Source organism: Panthera uncia, chromosome A2 (assembly GCF_023721935.1).
Source record: "Panthera uncia isolate 11264 chromosome A2, Puncia_PCG_1.0, whole genome shotgun sequence".
Lineage (NCBI taxonomy): Eukaryota > Metazoa > Chordata > Mammalia > Carnivora > Felidae > Panthera > Panthera uncia.
This window is the reverse complement of record NC_064816.1, coordinates 38,604,801-38,630,864: the sequence shown is the minus strand read 5'-3', so window position 1 is coordinate 38,630,864 and position 26,064 is coordinate 38,604,801. Positions and strand designations below refer to the sequence as shown.

At 38.5% G+C, this 26,064-nt stretch overlaps 1 protein-coding gene across 2 annotated transcripts in view; it reads right to left on the bottom strand.

Moving 5' to 3' along the window:
• Positions 1 to 26,064, bottom strand: part of PPP4R2 (protein phosphatase 4 regulatory subunit 2) — a 411,406-nt gene that overhangs the window by 30,800 nt on the left and 354,542 nt on the right. Inside the window, exons 1-2 of one of the 2 annotated variants that reach the window (XM_049640886.1) lie at positions 21,420 to 21,684; positions 20,337 to 20,418 (exon numbers count right to left, since the gene is read on the bottom strand). The exons of the other annotated variant lie outside the window; for it this stretch is intronic. Of the exons in view, the coding sequence (XP_049496843.1) occupies positions 20,337 to 20,418; positions 21,420 to 21,453 (116 nt within the window). The 5' untranslated portion in view covers positions 21,454 to 21,684. Of the gene's footprint in view, positions 1 to 20,336; positions 20,419 to 21,419; positions 21,685 to 26,064 lie in introns of those variants that run through there. 2 annotated transcript variants of the gene reach the window in all.

The following is a 26,064-nucleotide window of genomic DNA, read 5'->3' as shown; positions in this document are numbered from 1 at the left end:
ACAATGAATTTCTCATAATAAAAGAACAGGAGTTGTTTCCCCCAAGTCACAGTTATAATCTCCTACCAGGTTTAAGGTAATAATTTTAATACTTTACCTGTATAATGAACTGGGGATACTGTATATGCACATATGCTGATTATAGCATACACCAATTGAGTTGGTTCCCCAGCCACTTTCTAGGAAAGGGATGTAATACACAAAGATGGGCCTCCAAGAACCAACTGTTTCCCTGTCCATGTTACCTGCCTCCTCCTCTAAAAAAGAAATGGATTAATCCTGGGTTAGGCCAACTGGACATTTTCCTCCAGAAATGTGAAATATGGCGGGAAAACACAATGGAAGTTATTGGACTAAATCACCCGTTTGGCAGGAATCCGAAGGAGAGATCCAGCAACTTCTATGGTTGAGGCCCCCAAGGTACCCCATCGTCCTATCCTTGGCTTGGTAGTTTAACTCTCCCTGTGATTCTAAATTCTAGCTACCTCAGTATCTTTCCAAAAAATCTTTCTCTTCCTTTCTCACTTTATTTTGGGCTTAAGAGAACCAAAATCAGTTGGTCCTGCTTGCAAGCAAGATAGTTTTAAATGAATCTGATGCTTTCAAACAGCTATTTTTCTTTTGAGGACTACATCCTTAATGCTCTATCTTTAAGTAGAAATCTGAGCTGAGAAAAAAGTCTCTTCGGTATTTTCAAACTACAACTTAAAAGTTTACTTCTTATGGTGTAATATTTAAAATGCTATGACACTAAAAAATTAATTCAAGTCTAAGGGGACGTCCCCAAATGAACCATTTGATCATTCAATCTAGCAGCCTACCCATGGTATTCAAGCAATTTGGGTTTTAGTTTTGTTCTCTGCATGTAACCCTCCAGAATGTCAAAGATCCTGTATGTTTTTATATACACTGACCACCTCTGTATGACAGATTACTGCCAATAAAGTAACTTTATTGCTATTTGCTTCTTTATTTGCACCTTATCCCTTGATTATGGTTTGAATTTTATCTTTTCCAATATAAATATCCAGTGTTCAAAATACATAAGGTTCCTGCATCAGCCCTAAAAACATGATTCTCCTAGATCAGAAATTATAGCTGAATTCATAAATGAATTCATATTTATGAATTTATTAAGTATGAAGAAGGTTGTACATTTCAGCCAATCGTATCTATGATGTTTTTTTCTTTTGAAGGGAAGTATAAAAAGGTTAATTGCTTAAAGTCAACAAAATTATCAACTGAATTAAGCTGAAACTTTCTGAGAAATAAAAATATTCAAACTGAGTATTAGAAAGCAAAGTTGATCCTAGCAGTATTTTTAAAGGGCTATTCATGAATAATATGAATTTAATTCCTTAGAAAACAAAGGTTTACGTTCAAGTATGCTTCAGTTTTTCCTGGTGAATTTTCTCTTTTAAAGCTACTACTAAATTCTCACTTCCGTTTTGCATTTTACTGAAATGAATATAAAAATTCAACACATCTTGGGGCACAGAAATGGAAGGAACTGTCACTTCTTTCTTTTATGAATAACTGCACTGTTCAAATTGCTTTAAAAGGGTACCCTACTTTTATAATAAAAACAATACATTTTAAATACCCAGCCACATTTCTTAACACTCCATGCCTAACATCAGTAAGAAAATCAGTTATTTTAAAAATTAGTCCATTTAGAAAACTTCATCCCATCAACATGATTCTGTAAAGTTTTGTACTGTTCAACCATAAATTTTTAGAAAGTAAAATCTCTTAACATTTACAAATAAGGGTATGATTTTATTCACAAATCCTCATAACTTAAAGAACTTTTGAAAACTACCAACTAAATATAAAAGCAATATAAACTTATGTTTCTTGTAACTTTTTATAACTTGAAATATGCCAATAATTAAATCAATCTTATACTGAATACTCAGACTCAACTTTGCTTTTCAAGAATGAATGATTCTTCCAAACTGTACGAGCTATCCAATACACTTAAATATGTGCTTTTCCTAAAACTTCAAAGAGGTAATAACAGGACTATATTCACCAAATCTAAGTCAGGATCAACCGTAAGATTCCCCATTATTTTAAGAATTCAACACCACTACTGGTGTTTGAAAGGCATTCAATTTCAGAGATATTAAAATATGGAAAAAAACATATCAATGAAGAAAATTCATTGAAATTTTATTCTTAAAATGTTTATTTGGGTAGCAAAGAAAATCTAAGGTTAAACCTTTATTTTAATAAAATTTGTAATTATGTCAAAATTTTGAGAAATATATGGAATTGATATATACATAGCAGAAAAAAGCAGAAATTTAAAGCAATTTCAATTTTACTCCCATGTAATCTAACAAAGTTCTACTGCACCTCATACATTATGAGGCTAGTATCTCTGGAAACTAAAACCTTTCCCTCCCTACCCAAAATTTAAATACAGAAATGTACGACAAAAATTATTATGGATTAACCTCTTCAATACCTAATTAGTCTTAGGCTCATAGCATAGGTTAATTCAGGAATCAAATGACAAAAATTACTAACTTAAGTAACTACATTTAAAGTTTCCACCTGTCCTAACTTTAAAAATGAAGTTAACGTACTTGATACACGGGAATGCTGATAAAAGCAACAAGCAAAGTATCATATAAATATAATACTTTACTGCCAAAATAATAAACATAAGCAACTGTGGTTTGTTTGCTCACTAATGCATTCCCAGCAACTAGCACAGTACCTAGCACAGATTATATGTTGAGTATTTGCTGACTTAAGTAACATCTCACAGAGATGTTAAGGAATGAAGGAACACTAAACAAAAAATGCACAATCAGAAATTACACAAAAACTAAGTGGTGAAAAAATAACAAAAGAACTTTTGCATTCAGTGAATTTCACACCAGCATATCTTATACAGAATGTCACACAGTATGGATTATCACATAGTATGTTTTCAATAAATCCCAGCCCCTTCTCTTTCCCATTTTCCTTTAAAGAGAATGTACCTAAAACATTTACTTCACAAAACTGAAAGAAAATTCAAAAACTTCAAGAATGTATCGCTATAAAACAATCCACACCTGAATTCAATCAGTAGATATAAAAACAGAAAGATGCACTAATTGCACAAATCAGTTGCAAATGTTATGGACTGAATGTGTTCACCCAAAATTTTTATGTTGAAACCCTAACATATAAACTTACAGTATTTAGAGATAAGGTCTTTGGGAGGCAATTAGGTATAGATGAAACTGTGAGGATGCGACCCTAATGATGGGGAAGGGGACGGGAGGGGGGAACAGCAAGCTATTACGCCTCCCTTATCCTCTCTTCCCACAGTGCATCTGAGGACAAAGCAAGAAGGTGGCCTTCTGCAAGCCAGAAGACAGCCCTCAACCGAAGCCCAAATATGCCGGCACCTTGATCTCAGATATCCAGACTCCATAACTATGAGAAAATAATTTGTTACTGAAGCCATGTGATCTATGATATTTTGTTCTCGTAACCCAAAATAAGACAGCAAGTCTATTACTGAAGAAACAGTGACATATGACACAGAAGGATATAAAGATCAAAAACCAAATTATGATCTCTAAAGAGCCTACCTAGCTAGCCAGGAGAAATAATATCTGTATTAATATATCCATAATACACAGCAGAAAATGGTAAATGGAGAATTTATAACAGCAAAGTTACTATCTTTTTTGAAAACCTGGGAAGGCTTAGACACAAGCAAAGGTGACAAAGGATAAATAGAATCTAGACATAGGGAAAATTAAAAGGAAAGAGAAAGCAAGCTTCTCTCTCTCTTACATACACAAACCTTATGATTTGGAAACAATAGTTTCTATTATTTTCTCAAGTTAAAATATTGAACAGAAGAAGACACCATTTTGATTTTTCTTCCATTTACATATTTAATCCAGCTCCTATTTCGTGCCACTTTCTCAGAAAGGGAATTTCAGCCCCCTCAACACTTGGGGAACCACAAGTATAAACAGATTAGTAAGCAAACAGCTACAACAGAAACGTGATCAATGCATGTCAGAAATACGGTAGTTTCTATTAAGAAAAAGGAATCTGAGAAAAGCTTTTCAGCAGATTGCTATGTATTTGAATTGAGCTATCTGAACAATGTTAAAAGACAAGTGGAGGTCATGCCACGAGGAAGAACAGAGGCAACCAACAGAAAAATGCTATTAGAATTTAATACTACTAGCAAAAGAGAGCACTGCATATTCAGTGAAATGCAAATAATTTGGAGAAGTTACAAATGGTGGCAAAAGACTGAAAAGGTAAGATGAACCCAAATCAATAAAGAATTTTAAAGAATAAGACAGGATTTGCCTCAATGAAAGAATGATAAAGAAGGAATGATATTAACTAGTAATGCTAAGAAGGGTGACTTCAAAGGGAACAATGGAGAATGACCATACATCCTAGTTAGAAGAGTCCTGGTCTACATCTGTTCATCCGGTGTTCCATCCAGTTTACCATTTGTACTGTATTTAATGAAGTATTAGTAATTACATTAAAATATGCAGGTTTAGTAGGCCTCTTCACTTTGTACTTCCAGCTGCTGCTATGATCTTGTCAGCTTGTTTATGAAATGCATGTATAACGAACATAGGCCTCACTTTAATGTGCAGTTAAATTTGAAAGATGACAAATAATTTACCTTTCACTTACCCCTTTCTGATTCAATGTACCTAACCCTACCCTCTCAAGGTATATACAGAGTAGCTAATGTTAACACACAAAGCCAGGGGCGCCTGGATGGCTCAGTTGGTTAAGCATCCAACTTCAGCTCAGGTCACACGATCTCACAGTCTGTGAGTTCGAGCCCCGCATCGGGCTCGATCTCACAGTCTGTGAGTCCGAGCCCCGCATCGGGCTCTGTGCTGACAGCTCAGAGCTGGAGCCTGCTTCAGATTCTGCGTCTCCCTCTCTCTCTGCCCCTTCCCCGCTCATGCTCTGTCTCTCTCTGTCTCAAAACTAAATAAAAACATTAAAAAAAAAAATTAAGAAAAAAAAAACACACACACACACAAAGCCAGTACGGTACCCTTTTAATGAAGTGAGGAATTAAAGCTTCTCTCTCCCCTATGTATATGAGTCCCATGAAGCTAATGGATGTATTTGTGAAATTTATATAGGTCTCCGCCCCTAATTCCTAACAGAGCTCCTAAAACCCTTGAAAATAGGGGTATTAGGACAATCTTTTGTTCTACTATTTAGTCTTTTGCCCCAGTTCCCAATATAGAGCTCCTAAAATCTTCAGAATTTCCTGAATAACAGAAACCGTTTTTGTTCTGTTAAAAATTTTTAACATTTATTTATTCTTGAGGGAGAGAGAACATGAGCAGGGGAAGGGCAGAGAAAGAGAGAGGGAGACACAGCATCTGAAGCAGGATCCAGGCTCTGAACTGTAAGTAAGCATAAAGCTGAGTGTGGGGCTTAAACTCACCAACTAATGATCATGGTCTGAGCCAAAATTGGACACTTAACCAACTGAGCCACCCAGGCGCCTGAAACAGCTAAGGTAATCTTGGTGGGCACCTGGTTGGGGGTGTGTCATCACAAAGACCAAGTTGGGATTAGAAGTTGGGAACTTTCAAAAAAAAAAAAAAGAAGTTGGGAACTTTCAGCACCGCCCCCTCCCTATTATCCAGAGAGGGGAAAGGGGCTAGAAGTGGAGTGAATAATCAATCAGGTCTACATTATGGAGCCTCCATAAAAACCTACAAACTATGGATTCAAAGAGCTTCCAGAATCATGAACAAGAATGCATCCACATGCTGGGAGGGTGATGCACCCCACACTCCATGGGGACAGAAGCTTCTATGTTCAGGACCCTGCTGGACTTCGCCCACTGTATCTCTTCATCTGGCTGTTCATTTGTATCCTTCAATACCCAGTGTAATAAACTGGTCATCTAGTTAAGTAAACAGTTTTTTTGAATTCTGTGAGCAGCCACTCTAGTGCATTAATGGAACCCAAGGAGCAAGCCATGAAAACCTCTGTTTAGCCTGCTACTCAGAAGCATGGGTAACAAGCTGAATGTTGATTGCCATCTGAAACGGGAGAGAGTCTGAACTGAACTGAATTGTAGGACACTCCGCGGTGTCACAGAATTGCTCGGTGTGGAGAAGAAAGCCCACACACGTAGTGTCAGAAGTGTTTTGAGGCTGAGAGTAAAGGAGAAACAGAATTTTCTGGGCAACATTTGATTAAAGACATAACTTTTAAGATTTCCATCTACTGAACATCAAAAAAGATAACACTTTAATAATTAGACTATAACTTTCTCAAGTAGTATCTACTTCTCAAATTAAAGTTTATGAAGTTTCTCAAACAGAATTCTGAAAGGTAAAGCTAGAAGCTTTGGTTAAACATCTTGATCCTACCCACCATTGTTTTTATTTTACAGGTGAAAGAACTATAAAACACATTAAAAACAATTTTTTAAAAATATTTATTTAGTTTTGAGAGAGAGACAGACAGACAGCAGAGTATGAGCAGGGTAAGGGCAGAGAGACAAGGAAACACAGATCCAAAACAGACCCCAGGCTCTGAGCTGTCAGCACAGGGCCCGAAGCGAGGCTCGAACTCATGAACCACCAGATCATGACCTGTGTTGAAGTCGGACGCTCAAACGACTGAGCCACCCAGGTGCCCCTAAGACACATTTTAAAGTTTGATGTATGCTATTTCCTATGAAGCAGAATCTTTCAATCTCAGCATCATTGACATTTTGGATCTGATAATACTTTGTTGTTGGGAGTTATCTTCAGCAGCAACCTTGGCCACTACTCATTCCGTGCCAGTAGCATTCCCCCACTAGTAACAACCACAAATGTCTCCAGTCATTATCATGGTAGGCTAAGAACAACTGATGTATATTTTTAAAAAGGTAAGTGAAGACATATATTATAGAATTAAATGCAAATTCAAAGAAAAAGCCCACATCTCAAAATCTCAAACATCTGCAATTACTTTTACTTCTAATTATTGCAAAATCCTATAAGCTTAAACACCACAGGTAAGACTAAATATTTTACTTACATTTAAAAAAAGTATGTATTCATTCAAAACTAAAGATAGTAGGAACAATCTTAAGACATGTCCATTTTTGTGAGAAATAATTTCATTCTTTCTGCTTGAGTATGACTGACATGTGAGATCTCAGAATGCCCTCAGTATTCAGTCAACCTAAGAGCAGAATATAAGTTTTTTTTCCCTTAAGCTAAGTGGTTTGTTTTGGCCAATTCACAAAGAAACAGGCGAGAACCATACTGCGAAAAAAAATTTCTTTTATAAGGACAAAATTTCAAACACAGTCATTTAAATTGAAGACACTGCTCAGACTATATATTTGAAGTCACTGTTACTGATAAATATGACTACTTGTCTAGAGAGTGTAACTAATAAGACAAACACCAGAAATAACAATTCAATCCACCAACCATAACAAAGACTATTCTTTGCTATACAGTCATGACCATCTTTTTAAAACAACTTGCTGCTTGAGACTCTTAAACTCAAATTATTCCTAACACAATAAAATATATAATTATTTAGGGTCACCTGGGTGGCTCAGTCGGTTAAGCATCTGACTCTTGATTTCAGCTCAGGTCATGATCTCGTGGTTCCAGTGTGTGAGTTCTAGCCCCGTGTTGGGCGTCACACTGACAGCAGACAGCCTGCTTGGGACTCTCTCTGTTCTACCCCAACCAGCATGTGTACTTTCTCTCTCTCTCAAAATACATAAACTTTAAAAGTATCATTATTTAGAATCAACTTTATCAGGATACTTATCATTTTTATCAATAAAAATCTGAAAACCAAATCATAACTTCATAAATGAGGACAGAAACTATAAATGATAACAAATGGAAAGATGCAGACACAAAATAAAACAAGTTAAAGTTAGATACTATTTTTTATCTATCAGATTTTCATATTTAAAAGCCTAGTAATGCTCAGTGCTGTCTGCGGTAGAGAGATAATTTGCACACCCTGTTGGTATAAGCATAGGTTGAAAAAATTTTTGGGAAGGCCAACTGGCAATACCTGTCAAAATAATAATACAGACTTCAACCTACAGATCCCATTCTTGCATCTGTGCCAGCATAAATATGCTCACTTAAACACTGTTTGAATTATCTGTAAATATAAACAACCTAAAGAATCATCAAAGAAGGGCAGGTTAAATTAATTACAGTATACCCCAAACAAAGTACTAGTATGCAACCCATAAAAACAATAAGGTAGACTTAAGTGTTTTGATAAGAAAAGACAGCCAATACAGCAAGTATTCTGCAAACTGCAGATGTCTGATATTAGGTGGTTTTTTTTAAAGAATCAACACATACATTTATATAACATAGAAAAATTCTGTTAATATAGAAGAAGCGGGTTAAAGGTACAGTTTGATTTTTTTCTTATTGTTAGTGCTTTGAATAAAAAAAATTTTAATGAGACAGGCTTATCTAAAGCAGTACTGATTTCCATAATCTGTGTACCTGACTTTTTTTTTTTTTACAGTATGGAGACAATAAGTATTTAATTCATGTGATCCATTCAACTCAATATGCAGTTATTTTCACTTTCTCCTTAACTAAAATGGGAACAGGAACAGAACAGTATGATGATAGTCTCCATATTAAGATACTTAAAATATGAAAGACTGAAAGTTTTAAGTATTTAAAATTTACCACCTATTCACTCATCTAAATTTTGCCAGAAAATAATTTTTAAAGTGGCCACATCCTGACTGTGGCATTGATTTCTGTCATATCCTCTAACAACTAAGAAAGCAAAATCAAATACCACAGACAATATTTACAAAAAAACCAGATACAGTGACAGGCGTCCTCATGAACCCTCTAATATAAACAGGGCAAGACAAGAGAGTTATCAATATCTATATAGGAGGAAGAGAAAGACTACTTGTCTTACAACAACAGCTCATGCCCAGGAAAACCCTGAATTCACTAACAATACTTAATTGGGGAAAAAAGAAAACTGGGCCACATTCTACCCCCATTTAAGATTACTCCTTGCAGAAATATCCTATTGTTCAAAATCCCAAGAAAAGTCGGACCTGTCTCCAGATAAAGAACCACTTTGATGGGGCGCCTGGGTGACTCAGTCAGGTAAGCATTGGACTTCAGCTCAGGTCATGACTTTGCAGTCTGTGAGTTCAATCCCCATGTTAGGCTCTGTGCTAACAGCTCAGAGCCTGGAGCCTGCTTCAGATTCTCTGTCTCCTTCTCTCTCTGCCCCTCCCTAAATTATGCTCCATGTCTCAAAAATGAATAAATGTTTAAAAAATAATTTTTTTTTTTAAAGAACCACTTTGAGACAGAACAGCCATAATCTCAGAAGTCACCCTGCAGTCACCGTGGACAATATCCCTAAAATAAGACCAAAATAAGACAACTTCCAAAATATAAAATTTACAACATACAATTCTGAATAGAAATATTTCATCAGTTAAAAAAAAAGCTCTCACCCTCCTTCTATGAGATACCCAATAGCGCACACTACAAATGCACTTGTAACAGCTCTTATACTTCTCAAATTTCAAATTCTTCTACAGCATATTTTTTTCCAGTTTCATCACCAGTAAATGAAAATATTACCACCTAACCTGCAAGGTTAATATTTTTGGTTGACTAAGAATAACAAATCCAAAATGCATACATTAAAAAGAAAATTAGGCTCATACTTCCAATTTAAATATACATCAATCACATTACCTATATGCTTCAAATTTACACCTCTGCAAAATTATAATTACTACAAGTTTTCAACTTTTGAAGTTACTGGAAATAGTCTAACTTACACATGTTAAGGGTATATCAAATATATACTTCTTTACCTTACTGATGCTCTTGACATAGATTTTGATTTTCTTAAGTCCCAAACTACCACACCCAACCTCACCATTCTTGCCACAATTACCAGGCAACTATCCATGGTCTCAGGGCTTAGAAGATCACACTATAGTATGCTACAATGCAGGGAAAGCAGGACAGGTGCCTCAGATCAGGATTAGATAAGCAGCAAGAAAATGTCAGAAATAATTAGTAACAGATTCCTATCAAAAGCATAGTTTCAAATTCTAATGATTTTAAAAAGATTCTCAGATTTCTTCAGTAAAGAGGAAAGATGTGAAGACAACAATGAAGATTTAGACGCTCAACCAACTGAGCCATCCAGGCACAAGAGACAAGGGGTATAAAAAAGTAAGAGTTATGAGAGAACCTAAAGTCGGTATGGTATGCCTGAGTTAAATTCCAATTCTGTCACTCACCAGATGCACAACCTTAAAACTTTCAAGTTCTCTAAGCCTCAGAATCCTCTTTTATTTTTTAATTTATATGAGGCAGAGATAGAGCAAGCTAGCCTCTCGAGAGCAGGGAGGGAGGGAGAGAGATAAAATATGTTAAGCAGGCTCTATGCTCAACTTGATCCCCAGGATAGTGACCTAAGCTGAAATATTTAGATGCTCAACCAACTGAGCCATCCAGGCACCCTCGGTACCCTCTTTTTTAAAAAATGTTTGTTTATTTATTTAGAGACAGTCAAAGACAGAGAGGACAGAAAGCAGGGGAGGGGCAGAGAGAATTTCAAGCAGGCTCCACACCCAGCCCTTGGATCTCAGGGCCTCAAAATCATGACCTGAGCTGAAATCAAGAGTTGGATGCTCAACTGAGCACCCCAGTATCATCTTTTAAAAAGCAGAGATACCTACTTCAGACAGTAGTTGTAAAGATCAAATTAAGATAGACATATGAAATATTTGACAGTGTCTGGCACAAAATAAATGTTTACTACAAGTTTGCCTTTTAAGCAGATAAAAGAACTTTAACCCAAAACAGAAGTGAAAATTCTAGTCCCTTATAAATCCCAGTTTCAGGTTCACGATTTTAAAATCAAAGATTCTATGTAGGAGTACTGAGAAGCACCACATGCAAGTAACAAAAGGAGAATAACACTTTAGAAGGATCAAAAATAGGGGCACCTGGGTAGCTCAGTCAGTTAAGCATCCAACTTCGGCTCATTGGAGCCCCACACCGGGCTCTATGCTGACAGCTCAGAGCCTGGAGCCTGCTTAGGATTCTGTGTCCCTTTCTCTCTCTCTGTTCCACCCTCCCCCACTCACATTCTTTCTCTCTCTCCCTCAAAAATGAATATTAAAAAATTTTTAAAAAATTTTTTTAATGTTTATTTTTGAGGGAGAGAGAGAGAGAGAGAGACAGAGCATGAGCAGGGGAGGAGCAGAGAGAGAGGGAGACACAGAATTTGAAGCAGGCTCCAGGCTCTGAGCTGTCAGCACAGAGCCCCCACGCGGGGCCCGAACCCACAGACTGCGAGATCATGACCTGAGCCGAAGTCGGACGTTCAACCGACTGAGCCACCCAGGCGCCCCTTAAGTGTACTTTTTTAAAAAATATTTTTATTTACTGATTCTGAGATAGAGAGAGCGCAAGTGGGGAATGGGCAGAGAGACAGAGGGAGAGAGAATCCCAACCAGGCTCTGAACTCTAAGCGCAGAGCCCCAGTGTGGGGCTTGAACTCCCAAACCGTGAGATCATGACCTGAACCGAAATTGAACGCTTAACAGACTGAGGCACCCAGGTGCCCCTCATTGGTTATTTTTAAAGTAAAATTCTTTCACACACATATGTATTAAATGAAATAACAGCCAACATTCTCCTCCTCAACTGTCTATACTGTTTTAGTCACTGAATACATGTATCGGTTGGTTTTTTGTCTGTTTTTGCTACGGATACTGAAACTTGATTTTGGTATAGAAAGAAAAGATAAAGACAGCAGAGGGAGGCAGACAGACACACTCATTCACCTCAATGACAAACTCCTATATCATTAAGGTAAAAGATCTAAAGTCCACAAAACAGAGGGAAAGCACAGTAAATTCTAGATCATAAATTCCTTAATTTCTTATTAATAAGATGTTCTGAAGCAGCACGAAGTTTTTCACAAACTTCCAGTAATAGACCATCAGCATTTTGAACTCATGCATTAATTGGCAAGCAGAGAGGATCTCTGGATATAGATAAAAACCACACATGTATACAGGGTACACTATGAATGGCATTCTGTGAACGAACCTCTTTGTGGCTCTAATAAATTAAGTGGTAACAATGACTGATCTTTCTCATCTAAGTATACAAAACCAATTCTCCATTTTTTTTTTTTTTTGGTCTGGAAACCATTCACCTCTGCAACATACTCCCAACAGTTAACATCTTTCACCATCAGCAGGTATTTTTAACTTCAACGACTATCACTGTGCCCTATTTCCACCCTTAATCATTATTGCTGCAATACCACCCCCAGATAACTACATAACTACTGCCTCAACAGGCTCCTATAAGCTTTTCAAGCTGGGAGGAACCTTGGAGGTCATCTATTACAAGCCCCTCAGTCTGTATCAGAGCAAATTGTGTCCCTTAGTAACTTAGACGATTTAAATAATGGTAAGTAAAATAGTTACAGCAGCTTCCATTTAAAGGATGGCGGTGGGAGGGGGCTGTCATTGTGTGCCAGTCATTGTATCAAAAACTTTAGATGTATAAAGCCACTGAATCCCCACAACACACCTTGAGATAGATTTTATTACTCAAATTTTACAGATGAGGAAATTAGGGCACAGAGAAGTCAGCCTGAGCCACAGACTAACGGGTAGAGGCAGGAATTCAAACCCAGGTGTTGGGTGTTCTCCTGACTCAAACCAGAGCTCCTTCCACGGGATAAAGTACCTCAGGCTTGTTTCTTAAGCCCAAATCATTGAATTTATGCCCAACATACAGACAATTCTAATTTTTACTCCCAAATGTTAGTATTTATAGCTACATACTTTCATTTATTTGAGTCCTCACAAGAGCTGAGACAACTATAGAGTATAAGCTCCATTCTTCAAATGAGGAACAAGCTCACAAATAATGTGCCCAAATTCACACAGAGAAATCGCCAAGCTGAATTCAGAACTCAAGCCATGTTTCTTCCAAGAATGATATTACCACATGCTAACTCTCATGAAATTATGGGACTGGCCAACTACTAATAAAAATCTTAACATGGAAAATATGAGCTCACTTGCACACCAAAGAGATTGAAGATTTGAAGTTAACTTTACTCAAAAAACAAAGGTGACAGGTCTATCTTCCAATGCACCAATCAATAAATTTTGTGCAGTGTAGAAGACACATCCAGATTACAGCATGATGTGATGAAAGAAATGAAAATGACTATAATTTTATTTATGTTCATACCTTAATCACTGCAGTTATTGTAATATTTGAAACAAAAAGAGCATTCACTTAACTAATATTTATTGAAAATCTACTGTGCCTCCTGTGTACCACTGTGACGGTGGTACATGAGGACTTTAGGTGGCACATGGAAAACTCATATTAGGTATGTATTTTAGTACTTACAGATTTTAAAGAAACTTTAAAAGACAGAACTAATGCAACAAACCAGTGGTTTCAGATCTTGTTTCTTACAAGGGGAATAAAATTACAATAGTGATATATTTATGGGGAAGGGCAAAATGAGCGCTTAACTTCTGTAATATTTTTCTATTTTCAAAAAAATCTGAAAAGAGGCGCCTGGCTGGCTCATTTGGAAGAACATGCAACTCTTGATCTTGGGGTCATGATTACTTAATAAAACTTAAATCTGAAAAAAAGCAAGCCAACATAGAGAAGAGTGTTAATTATACAGAAGTTAGAAAGATGTGGCAAAAATCAAGAAGGCAGTATAGGAGAATGACATTTTAGAAACTATGCTGACAAAACAAAATCTCCTCCTTTAAGAAACTCACAGAAGAAAGATCTAACAGCCTCATTCATAAGGAGATTTTCAATAATGCAGATTTTATTTTCAATGTAAGATTTTATAATTCAATTGTTTTCAATAATTAGTTGTTGATAACTACTTTTAAGCAACTTAACTTTTATTTTCCTAATCATATGTCAAAATCGCTCAACACAGAGAACTTGAAATTTCAGGGAGGGGGTGGGGGGACAAAGCAGACTCAACATAAGCAGTGTCAACACAGGAATGACGACTATTTATTGAGCATTTAGTCAAACAGTGTGCTAAGTTTTCCCTGTATTAACTACTTATACTAGGAGATGCTACTATTATTCCCATTTTATACTTGACAATACTAGTAACAGTTTTCAGAGGAAGTGTAATTATGAGAGGGTAACAGTGCTGCTACAGTTTTCCATGTCTCCAAAACTCTATCAGACTTAACTAGACACAAAGCGAAAAGCCAATTAACAAAAATAAAGTTACAAAAATGAACTTATAATAAAACTAGCTGGAAAACAAAAAAAACCTAGCTGACCAAGTAGTCAATTTCTCAAACCCCAAAGAGTAAAACAGGTGAGAAAAATGACAGTCACATGACCTGTACCGTATCAGGTTCCGAGGAAGAGAAAGCAGAAATAAGTCATGGTGTACCTGAAGGGCCTAGGAACAGAACCACAAAACAGCCAACAAGCATTCACTAGAAATCATGATACGCCAATCTGAGAACAGCAGCTGAAACTGAAAAGGGTTTTGCCCACTCCACCGCACAGAAAACGGAAGGGACCCACAATGAGAGCTGAAGGACAGCAGCAGTCTTGCTCCCATGTGCTCTTAAAAATGACCAACCAGAGCTCCCATTCAGAGATGACCCCAGTATAAGAAGACGACAATAAAGATGAAGGAAAGACAGGATCTAAATAAAGCAGAAATTGGAAAAGGGAAGCTGGAAATTTCAGAAAGCAAGCTCCATGTTCTTAAACACTACAAACAAGAGAGCTCCAAGTTAGGAATGCTACTGAGCCCTATCTCGTTCTCAAGGATCAGGAAAACTTATTTCACGTAAAAGAGTACAAGAGAAAAATATCAAGGTTAAATCCTGTACAACGTGATTATAAGGAAAAAAAAAGAGAGTAAGGAGAACAAACGTCCCTACAGACAATGAGAGGAATCCACAAAGACTCATACAAAAACAAACAAATTCTGTATAATATTTATAAATGAGCTAAAGACACTTACAAAATGATATAAGTCAGAATTAGAGAAACTCAGAAAATGAAGCAATAGAATTCGGAAACCAATTAGGTAGAAACTTAAAAATTACTTCAGGAAATAAACTACAAAGTACATGAGAACAAAAGAACCTAAGAGGTAGTAACGCAATAAGAGTTCTTCAAAGGAAGGTATTTTTAAAAATCGAAATAGAATTAAATTAGAAATTTCAGGAGCACTTGGGTGGCTCATTCAGTTAAGCATCCGACTCTTGATTTCAGCTCAGGTCATGATCTCACATTTGTGGGATCAAGCCTCACATCAGGCTTCATGCTGAACCTGCAGCCTGCTTGTCAGTCTGTCTGTCTGTGTCTGTCTGTCTGTCTCTCTCTCTCTCTCTCTCCCTCCCCCTCCCTGTTATCTGCTCCTCCCTTGACCCTCCCTTACACACTCTGGCTCTCTCAAAATAATAATAAAAATAAAGTTCATTCTTTAAAACAAAAAAAATTAGAAATTTCACTTTGAAAAACACTATCAAGAGAATGAAAAGCCACACTGTTATAGCAAGTATTTGCATATCATATCAGATAAAGGTCTTTTATCTGTAACATATAAAGAACTCTCAAAAACCAGTAAGAAAACAACTCAATTTTTAAATGGGCAAGATTTGAAGAACCAATTTACCAAAGATGATATACATACAGCAAACACATGAAAAGATATGCAACATCATTAGTCATTAGGGAAGTACAAATTAAAACCACTATGCAATATGTGCCTATTAGAATGACTAACACAAAAAAGAATGGCCATACTAAATGTTGCAAAGGACGTGGAGAACTGGAACTCAACTCCCAAAGTACTGCTGGGAATACAAACTGGTGCAATCACTCTGGAAAACAGTTTGGCAATTTCTCAAGAAGTTAAACATACATCTACCACATGATCCAGCCATTCCACACCTAGGTTCTTATCCAAAAGAACACATATGTCCACATACAGATTTGTACACAAATGTTCATAGCAGCTTTTGTAACAGAAAAAACTGAAAATAATCCAAATGTCCATCACAAATGATTGTATTAAAAAAACTGTAGGGCATCAATATAATGAATACTACTCAAAAAGGAATGAGCTGCTAATATCCGAACCTGGATCTCGGTTGAGTAAAAGAAGGCAAAGGATACAAACTGTATGATTCCATTTAGATACAATTTAGAACAAGCAAACTAATCTAAAGTGATGGAAAGTAAATCATTACTTGCCTGAGGGCAGGGGAGGCATACACAGGGAAGAAAGATTACAATGGGGCATGAGGCAACTTCTAGGAGTAATGAATGGATATGTTCACAATGTTGAGTGTGGTCACTGTTTGAATGTGGGTATCAAAATTTAGCAAACTACATATTTTCAACAAATGAAGTTTACTGCATATAAATTATACCTTAATAAAACTGTTTTTTTTAAAAACAGGAATAAGGAAAAAGAATTCAACAAAATGACAAAATACTGAAGACATGCAAGATGATTTGACAAATAAGAATACAAGGGGGGGCGGGGAGGACAACAAAAACCAAAGGACATAATTTGATTTCCTGAAATTAAAAAAAAAAAAAAAAAAGATACGAAAAATCTGAAAATACAGATTGAAGGAGCACACCACATACCTGAGTTTACGGACCCAAAAATGCCCAATACTAAAACAAAGTCCAAAAAAATTACTGCACCTAACAGAAAAAAAAATTCTTTGGGAATCTAGGCAAAAAGTGTAGATGACTTACAAGGTAAAGAAAATTAGATTATCATCAGATTTTTGATAGTAATTTTGAGTTGCAGGAAAATGGAATTAACACATTTACGCTACCAATGATTTTATTTCCAACCCAACTGACCTTCAAGAACAAAGGGCACAAACTCTTAAAAATATACAAGAACTCAGGAATGCTCCCATGAGCTCTGCCTAAAGAATCTAGTACAGAACGAACCCCAGACAACCAAACTGACTAAAGATATTGACCTAAGGACTAGGGTGAGCATCTGAAATAGAGCCACTATAAAAGATTAAGTGATGGTTAAGAGAGACTTCTGTAATTGTTACATGTTCAGATAATGTAGATACAACTAATTTCTTAAATGGGGGCTACAAACTGGAAGAGATATGAAATATTTTTAATGTCCTCAATAATTACATTGGTGATATTATTATTAGACTTTTCCCCTGTGTCCTTGGAACCAAAACTGTGGAAGAAATAAAACACTGTAGTCCTGATTTTGAATTGGAACCATCAGTATGAATCATTATTTCATTAGCTTCTATCCACTGAAGAGGCTTGAAACAATGACCAACTCAGTAATAATAAGCAGCTCTCCTCTCCAGTTTGTACTCTTTAAAGACCATTTCCCACTAAAAGAAGGCATGGCTTCTTGAGAAATGGCTGATTCCAGGTCTGGGCAGGAATGAGCTCAGATCATACCAGGGAGTTATGGATACTATTAAGTCAAAGGACTCTGGAATCAAATTAAAGAAGCTCCCATAGGATGAACATGGGACAATATGCCCACCAAAAAGAGTAACTGCAACTAAGTTTATCAAATAAGTTTAAATCTACAACTGAAACCCATCAAATGTTTAAATTCATGATTGAAACCCACCACATGTTTGTTTATCCAACACATAATATATACTTGGCATTAAGTTACAAACTGTTACCTTCAGAAAAGTTTTGTTCAAGGTAATGTCCCATTTTCAACATAAATACAATTTTTTCAAGTAGCCAAAACCAACAAATTTGGTGATTGTTTTAGATAATCTCTGTATTCATAACAGTTTAGTACACCATGTCTTGGCATCTTTCCCAACTTCCTATATTAGATGTTTGTAGGTAATTTTTAATAGACCAGAAAGCAAAATTGTTCCAGGGCTCTCTAATTTTCCTACAACCTCCTGCTCAGTAAAAACCTATACTTCGAATTCTAAATTGTTTAGAAATCAAATTGTTTAGAAAACAAATCAATTGTTTTCTTTTTGTATGAAAAATAAACAGCCTAAGTTGTCACTAATTTTCATCCATAAACAAAGTTCAAATATTTTTTTTGTTAATAATTTGTTACTATAACGTATCAATGAAGATAAAAACAGAACTATGGAATTTTTATCTTAAGCAACCTATCTATCCTAAAACACTAAAGAGACCTGATCTGCTGTTCTTTACGTTTTCTTGTTAAAATCTTAGAAGTTACATAAAGCTCAATTTAACAATAAATGAATGACAGAAACTTTGCAAATTTCAGAATCAAAAGTTAAGAGGCACCTGAGTGGCTCAGTGGGTTAAGTGTCATCGGACTTCGGCTCAGGTCACGATCTTGCCGTTGCCGATCCTGTTAGAACCCAGTATCTGGCTCTGTGCTGACAGCTCAGAGCCTGGAGCCTGCTTCAGATTCCGTGTCTCTCTCTCTCTCTGCCCTTGCCCCACTCACACTGTCTGTCCCTCTCTCAAAAATAAACATTAAAAAAAAAAAAAATTAAGGCATGCTCATGATAAGCAACAAAGGCTAAAACTTTGTAAACACCAGCTGCTTTAGTAACTCTAAAAATATTTTCCAAATGCTATAAAAAATCTAACACCACCATTTTAATACAAAATACTATTAGTAAATGTAAAAAGGTTGGAGGGGGGAGAGGGAGTAAGGTGGTGGACCTTAAGACCTCTATCAAGACAAAATAGTTATCCACAAAAATCAGGTTAAATTTTCCTACCCACCTGGTGATCCAAACAGGATATTAAAAAACATTTCTTTCAGAAGTTTTCAACTATTTACACATTTACAGCCAATGAAAGTTATCAAATGAGAAGACAGTTTGTACAGACCTGATAAGGAGAAGAGGTTTTAAGTATTTATCTCCCAATAGTTTGATACAATCTTGTGTACCAAAACTCTGAAAGTAAAAAGCTTTTCCTCCTGATATTGTACAGAGATAAGTTTGGACCAACTAACAATTCAAAAGACAGTGGCAATCAGAGTATTTACCATTTAGGGATTAATTTCTTTTTGAGACCTGGCATCTAGTCATTTTTAAGCTTATCTACATAAATACCAGTGAGTTATGTTCCATCAATTTTTAAAAGATGCTCTAAGAGTAATTCAGAGGCAAAAATGATTTTTCCCCTAAAGGATTCCATTTTTTAAGTGGAATAAATAAAAATGTAAGATTGAATGCATCAGATTCTTAAGCTGATGATAATTTTAATAAAGCACTACAGAGATTCAGTTTGTCTACATGACCACTCAGAGTATCTTTTTCCTTTCTAAATTAGGCTAGTTATTAGAAGGCTACACACTCTAGAGCCACAAGCCAATCTTGTGAGAAATGAACATTGGCTAATAAAGCCAAAGAAAGCAGTTATCACTTGCTAAACCTTACACTCTTATAGTAGGCCTCAAAAGAAACTGTATAAAAAGGACATAAGGGAGCCAAAAGAACGCTCACTTATTAACACTGCACCCAAAGAAATCTCTCTCCTTCCTGCTCCCCACCCCTTACCCAAAGAGAAGAGTACAAGGAAGTCACAAATCTGCACTACTTTCTACAAATTAACTTGGTGATGGTGAAAACAACTCCTGCAACATAAACTACACACACAATGAGATGGAAGGATCCTTTTGAAAATAAACTTCATAGTTTAAGTTTCAGATTCACAACATTTGGAAACAAGCCTAATAAAATGCTGAGCATATGTAACAAGTTAGCTATCCTAGAAAGTTTACAGGACAGTCAAAACTGTAGCATCTGGAAATTGTCAGATAATCACCAGAAGTCCTCAAGAGAATAAATAGAAATGACACTTCAAACACTCAAATATATAAATATGACAACAAAAGGTTGGATACAGGACAATATTGGAAAATACCACCACCAACAAAAAAATTTGAGACAGAATCAAAGCCACAAAATTTTGGAAATAAGTCTGTTTGTTATAGCCAAAAGGGTCATAACAGACAGGATAGGCATTCTTTTCTCTAGCTCTTCAGACTAATAAATTCTAAATGTACAAAAGCATAGATAGAAAGAAAATTTTAACGTATTTTTAAAACTCATTACAGAGTATACATAAAGCAACTAAAGTATATGCATTTAGCAAATGCTTTAATAAACTGCAGCTTGTACAGTTTGGACACACGTATTATTCACTTCTTCTGAAATACAGTTTTTTCCCTTTCCTAAGCAAATTCTGAATGATACACAGGACCATAACAACTAATACGTGTTTTCAACTCACATTGTTTCTCCAGTCTTGGCTACATGACAAAGAAACTGATCCAGGACAGGACAAACTTCCTTTTTTCCCCTCTTCTCAAAATCTAGATAAGGGAAAAAAGAAAAGTTATCAGTGTTTCTCAAAGGCCATCAACCATTTCCAAAGCACTACAAAAACAAACTTTCCTCCCAGTCCTTCCTCAAATATTAAGAATTATTAAAAAAAAAAAAAAAAATCAGCCTCTCAACCAACTAGCTACCTCTGACTCCCAAAGTTCTAGTTCCAACATTTGTCTCCTCACACGTAACAAGAATCCCCCTAAAGGGGGCACTCAACTTCTCCACAAAGCCTTAATGTGGTGTTTCTCAAAGTGTGGTCCGGAGGAACACCAACATCACATTTATCTGGGAAACCAGTTAAAATACAAATCCCAGGCCCCAACTTCCACAAGCTGTTTATCTACGTTAAGTTCATAAACCTGCGTCTTAAGAAACTGCAGCTACGTAACGTAGCCGTTCCCAAATGATTTTGGATGTCAATTCATAATTCCGAAAATGCTGAAATCACACGGTATTCGAAGTTTGAGAACCACGGTTCTCAAGCCTGTTGCGTGGAAGGAGACCACCTTAGAATCAGGGCGCGTGGAGGAATGACTTCAGAAGCTCTGAAAAAGACTTCCTGAGACTCTTTAAAGTTGCTCTACCGCCCTCTCCCCGCCACCACCCCCCCCAAAACCTTCTACTTTTTCTTTTAGCCCGACGCCTGGCGAACGGGGGCCTGACAGAGAACGGAGCCTGCCTGGAACGGGGCTGCGGGCCCACGACCTCACCCCAGAGGGGTCGGCGAGAGGCTGGGGCCCCTACCAGAGCTTCCCCGGCTCCCCTCCCCCAGCCCAGACGCCGGCGGCCGACACAAAGCCCAGAGCGGGGTGGGAGGGAGCTGCCCACAGGGCTCCCCGCCCCTGGGGAAGTGGGAGGGGGATGGGAGCCGGGGAAGCGCAACCCCCCCTCCCCCGGCCCGGCCCCTCGGAGCCCCCAGCCCAGAAAAACAGGAGAAGGAGCTGTGGAGGGTAAAGAGGAAGGGAGAGGCGGCAGCTACCCCCACCTTTCAGCGCCTCCTGCAGCCTCTCGACGTCCATGGCTTCCCGGAGTCCCTCGCAGCCTCCGCCTCCCTCCGCGGGTCTCCCGGGGACCGGAACGCCTCCCCCCACCCCCCCGACGCCCTCCCCCTCCCTCGCACACACTCCGGCACGCAGGCGACCGGGGGGGGCACCGAAGGGAGCCGGGGGAAGCGAGCGAGAGAGCGAGACCGAGAGAGCGAACACCTCCCCGAGCCGCTACCACCAGCCCTCCAACATGGCGCCCGGCACGTCACCGCGCGCACGCTCCCTGCCGCCGTCCTCGCGCCCGCCGCGCGCCCCGAGCCGAGCCCGAGAGCGCGTGCGCGACGGAGGCGGGCCGCCAGGGCTGTCCCATAGACCCGGCAGGCGCCCGCCGCCCCGCCTCTCCCCTGGTGATGGCCCGCCGCGCCCCTGTTCCAGCTAGAGTGGTCGCGGCGGGGTGCTCCTGGCCAGTTCCCAGGATTTGAGTCCTTATCATTTGCTAGCTGTGTGATATTGAGCAATTTACAGAGCCTCTCTGAGCCTTACTTTCCCCGCCCGCGTGAGGATGGCACTAGTACCGACCACCTTGTACAGGTGCTGGGAGAATTGAGGGTATACACACAGCGGTCAGAGTACGCATAAAAAACAAAAAACCCAACACACTCTGTGTTATTAATAATCATAACAAAAATACCTCCCTGCCTGAACCCAAGGCTCGTCCTTGACCCACCTTAAAAAGAAGCAATGCACACAAAAAAGAGATGAAAATTTCGGGATTGTAGCCACCTGGTTTCAAAGTCCAACTCGACTACTTCCTGTGTGGCTTTGGGCTAGTGATTTAAACTCTCAGAGCTTCACCTATAAAATGGGGGTTTGTAAACTCCCCCCCACCCCAAGACTTGAGTGAAATGGTGAATATCAAACATGTAGCACGGTGCCGAGAACTTGTAAGCACTCACTTAACGTGACTTCTATTTTTATTATCATCATGATTGGGATTGTCTTACATAAGCACCCAGGAAGTTAGAGAGGGCAGGATCTCAGAAGGCCTCTCCAACCCTGACATTTTACAAATGGGAAAGTTGAGGTGTAGAAAGGCAAAACAGCATCAGAACTCAAAACATCTGGCTCCCAGCCAGTGTGTTCATTTCTACTACCTTCTCTTGTCTGTAAGCTTTTCAAGGAAAGCTCACAAAAAGGTGTTCTCATTTCCAAGGACTTGCTAAGATAACTAACCAGTATCTCTCAATCACAACCTAACATGGGCCAAGTGCCCTCTCAACTGTGGCCTGGAAAGCAGGGTCTCCTGGTGTAAACCTGATTGCTTTGTCCATGAATGTGGGGCAACAGGGCCAGGCAATGAAGAATTCAGAGAGGTGAGGGGAGTAGTGATCAGAGACCACAAGAAATGACTACAACAAGGGGCCTGATTGACCCTAACCAAACTCACACAAGAGCCTGAGCCAATGAGTAATCTGAGAGAAAGTTCATGGTGACTGTGCATGTTGTTTAGAAACACCATCCCATCCTATGTGAGAGTACAGTCTTCCAGCGTGTGCAAGAAACCACACCTTGCTCTCTCCCTCAGGCGGGGCTGGATAGGTGCTAATCAATTCTTGCTATCAAAGTCCACTTTTTAGCCTAGTGTCTGTCTTTCTCTCTCTCTCTCTCTCTCTCTCTCTCTCCCTCTCTCTCTCTCTTTCTGTCTTTCTCTGTCTCTCATATATTATATGTATATATACTGTGATGGTTAATTTTGCATGTCAACTTCTCTGGGTTACAGAGTGCCCAGATACTCAGTCAAACATGATTCGAGGTGTTTTTGGATGAGAGTCACGTTTAAATCAGTAGACTAAAGCAAACTGCCCTCCCTAATTTGAGGGGGTCTTATCCAATCCTTTGAAAGCCTTAATAAACCAATTAAAGCTAATACCTCCCTCCTGCCCACCTCACCAAGTATGAGAAAATTCTTCCTGCCCAATGACTCTGTAACTGGGTTGTTGGCTTTGTTCCTGCCTTTAGATTCAAGCTGAAACACTGACTTTTCCTGGGTCTCAGGTCTATTGGCCTTTGGACTAGAACTACACCATTGGCTCTCACGGACCTTCCGACTCAAACTGGAATTAAACTACTGGCTCTCCTGAGTCTCCAGCCTGCAGACTGACCCTGCTGATCTTGCGGCTTTCCAGCCTCCATAATAACAAATTATTGTAAACCAATTCCTTATAATAAACACACACACACCCACCCACACACACACACACACACACACTTTTGGTTCTGTTTCTCCACAGAACCCTTCTTAATATCTATACACATAAAACATTCAATAATTGAATATGATAAAATTGAATGGTGTACTGGTTAAAAGAAAAGGGTCTAACATCAAATAGATCTGGGTTCAATTCCTGGCTTATCACGTCCTAGCTGTGTGAACTCTGGTAAATGATTAATATCAAAATGCCCCAACTGCCTCATCTGCAAATTGGAGACAGTAGTAGTACCTCGCTCATAGGTTTGCTGTGAGAATCCAGCAAATGATCTGATTCAATCAACGTTAGCTATTGTTACTTAGATTAAGAATTACAACATTTGCGATTTTGTTTCCTTTTGTTAAGAAAAAAAAGTCAGACTCATAAAAAAGTTGCAAGTATAACACAAAGGCCGTGTTTTTAAAAAGCCCTTGAGTGTAAGTGGCCAAACACATTCCCCCAAGCCTCCTGAAATGACATTCCCCTTAGTATGCAAGTCCTACAAGGCCATCTGCTCATAACCACAATACTATCAAGATCGGGAAGTTAGCAGTCATAGATTATCTCAGTCCGATCCTCATAACCTATTTAAGTTACACCAGTTGACTCAGTGTGTCCATTTCTAAGAGAAATATCTAGTCCTGGAGCACCTGTTGCATTCAGTTGTGAGGTCTCTTTTGTCTCCTTCAGACTGAGGAGACTTCCATTGCCTTGACCCTGTTGAAGATTACAATTGTAGACTGTCTCTCATTTTGGGTCTGTGTGACATTTCTTCATGATTAGATTCAGGTGATGCATCTCTGTCAGGAATGTCGTAGAAGGGATACTGTGGTCTTCTCATTCCATCCTAGTGGGTGACCCACAATTTCAATTTGTCTCATTACTGATGATGTAACATTCACTTGGATCATGTGATTAAGGTAGTATTTGCCAGATTTCTCCTCTTTAAGATTGCCCTTTCCCCGTTGGAATTGGGTGAGTTTACTGTAGCTGCTATAATAAGTTACCACAAACTGGGTAGCTTATACCAGCAGAAATGTATTTTCTCACATTTCCGGAGGCCAGGAATGTGAGACCAAGGTGTCAGTAGGGCTACACCCCCTGGAGGCTCTAGGGGTGAATCCATTCTTTACCTCTTCCTCTGCTGACTGTTGGCATTCCCTGACACGTAGCTGCCTGCATCAGTCTAATTTTTGCCTCCGTGGTCACTTGCCTCTTCATCTGTCTGTCAAATCTCCCTTGACCTTACTCTTAAAAGGACATTGGTTTTTGGAGTTAAGGCCCACCTAGATAAGCCAGGGTGGTCTCCTCAGCTCAAGATACTTAAATTACATCTGCAAAGACCCTTTTTCCCAGTAAGGTAACAATCACAGGTTCCAGGGATTAGGACATGGACATATTATTTAGGGGGCTACTGTTCAGCTAACTATAGTAATTAAGCGTGCTTTGTGGCAATGGACTTTGAAGCTTTGTAAATATCCCATTTCTCATTAAGCTTTCACTCTTCAGTTTTCATATCCATTGATCATTCTGGGTTGAATTAAGTATTACTATGAGAGTTGCCAAGTGGTGGGTTTCTAATCCCATCATTCACTTTACATTTATTAGTTGGCAATATAACATAAGGGAAGCATCATCTCCTCGCATTTGTTTTTTTAACTTATAGTAGTTTGGACTCATGGATTCCTATTTAATGGGTTGTAATTCATTACTATAACTATTTATTTTGATACCTAAATTGTTCTAGACTTGGCCAGTAGGACCTTCATCCAGCTGGCTTCTGTGTCCTTCTAACATGTTCCCATCATTCTTGGAGGACATCTTCATTTTCTGGTACAACACTATTCCGGGCTCATCGTGAGTCTCTTCCCTTCCTCAGACCTGGAATTGGTCATTTCTCTAAGAAATCCTGATTCCTTTTAGTGCTATTTAGGAATCTAAACAAGACTGCTAGCATATTTGTTGCCATTGATAAGTTATTGCTCCTGGACCCTATTAGCAGACAGAGCTAGAGAATATACACATATATTCATATACACACACATCCACATTTATTTCTGTATCTATCTATATCAGCATATATTTGGAACCAAGAGTTCACAGCTTCCAATTCCAACCCAACACTGGGGACTCATTCTAGTTTTCTCCCTTTCCATATGTACAAGTCTCCAACAGTAAAAACCTGCTGCCACTGTCCTCAAAATATTTTTTTATTGGAAAAGTCCTCCTGGTATGTGACCAACCTGTTACCATTGCCAATCCCTTTAAGAGTGGCCCATCTTACCTCTCTTGGGCCCTGACACCATGCCCCAGGCTACCTCCCCCCATGCCCTTGTAGATTCCTTCTTTCCTTGGACACATTTAACTGGCTTGAGACTGAATTTTCGTGGAAGGG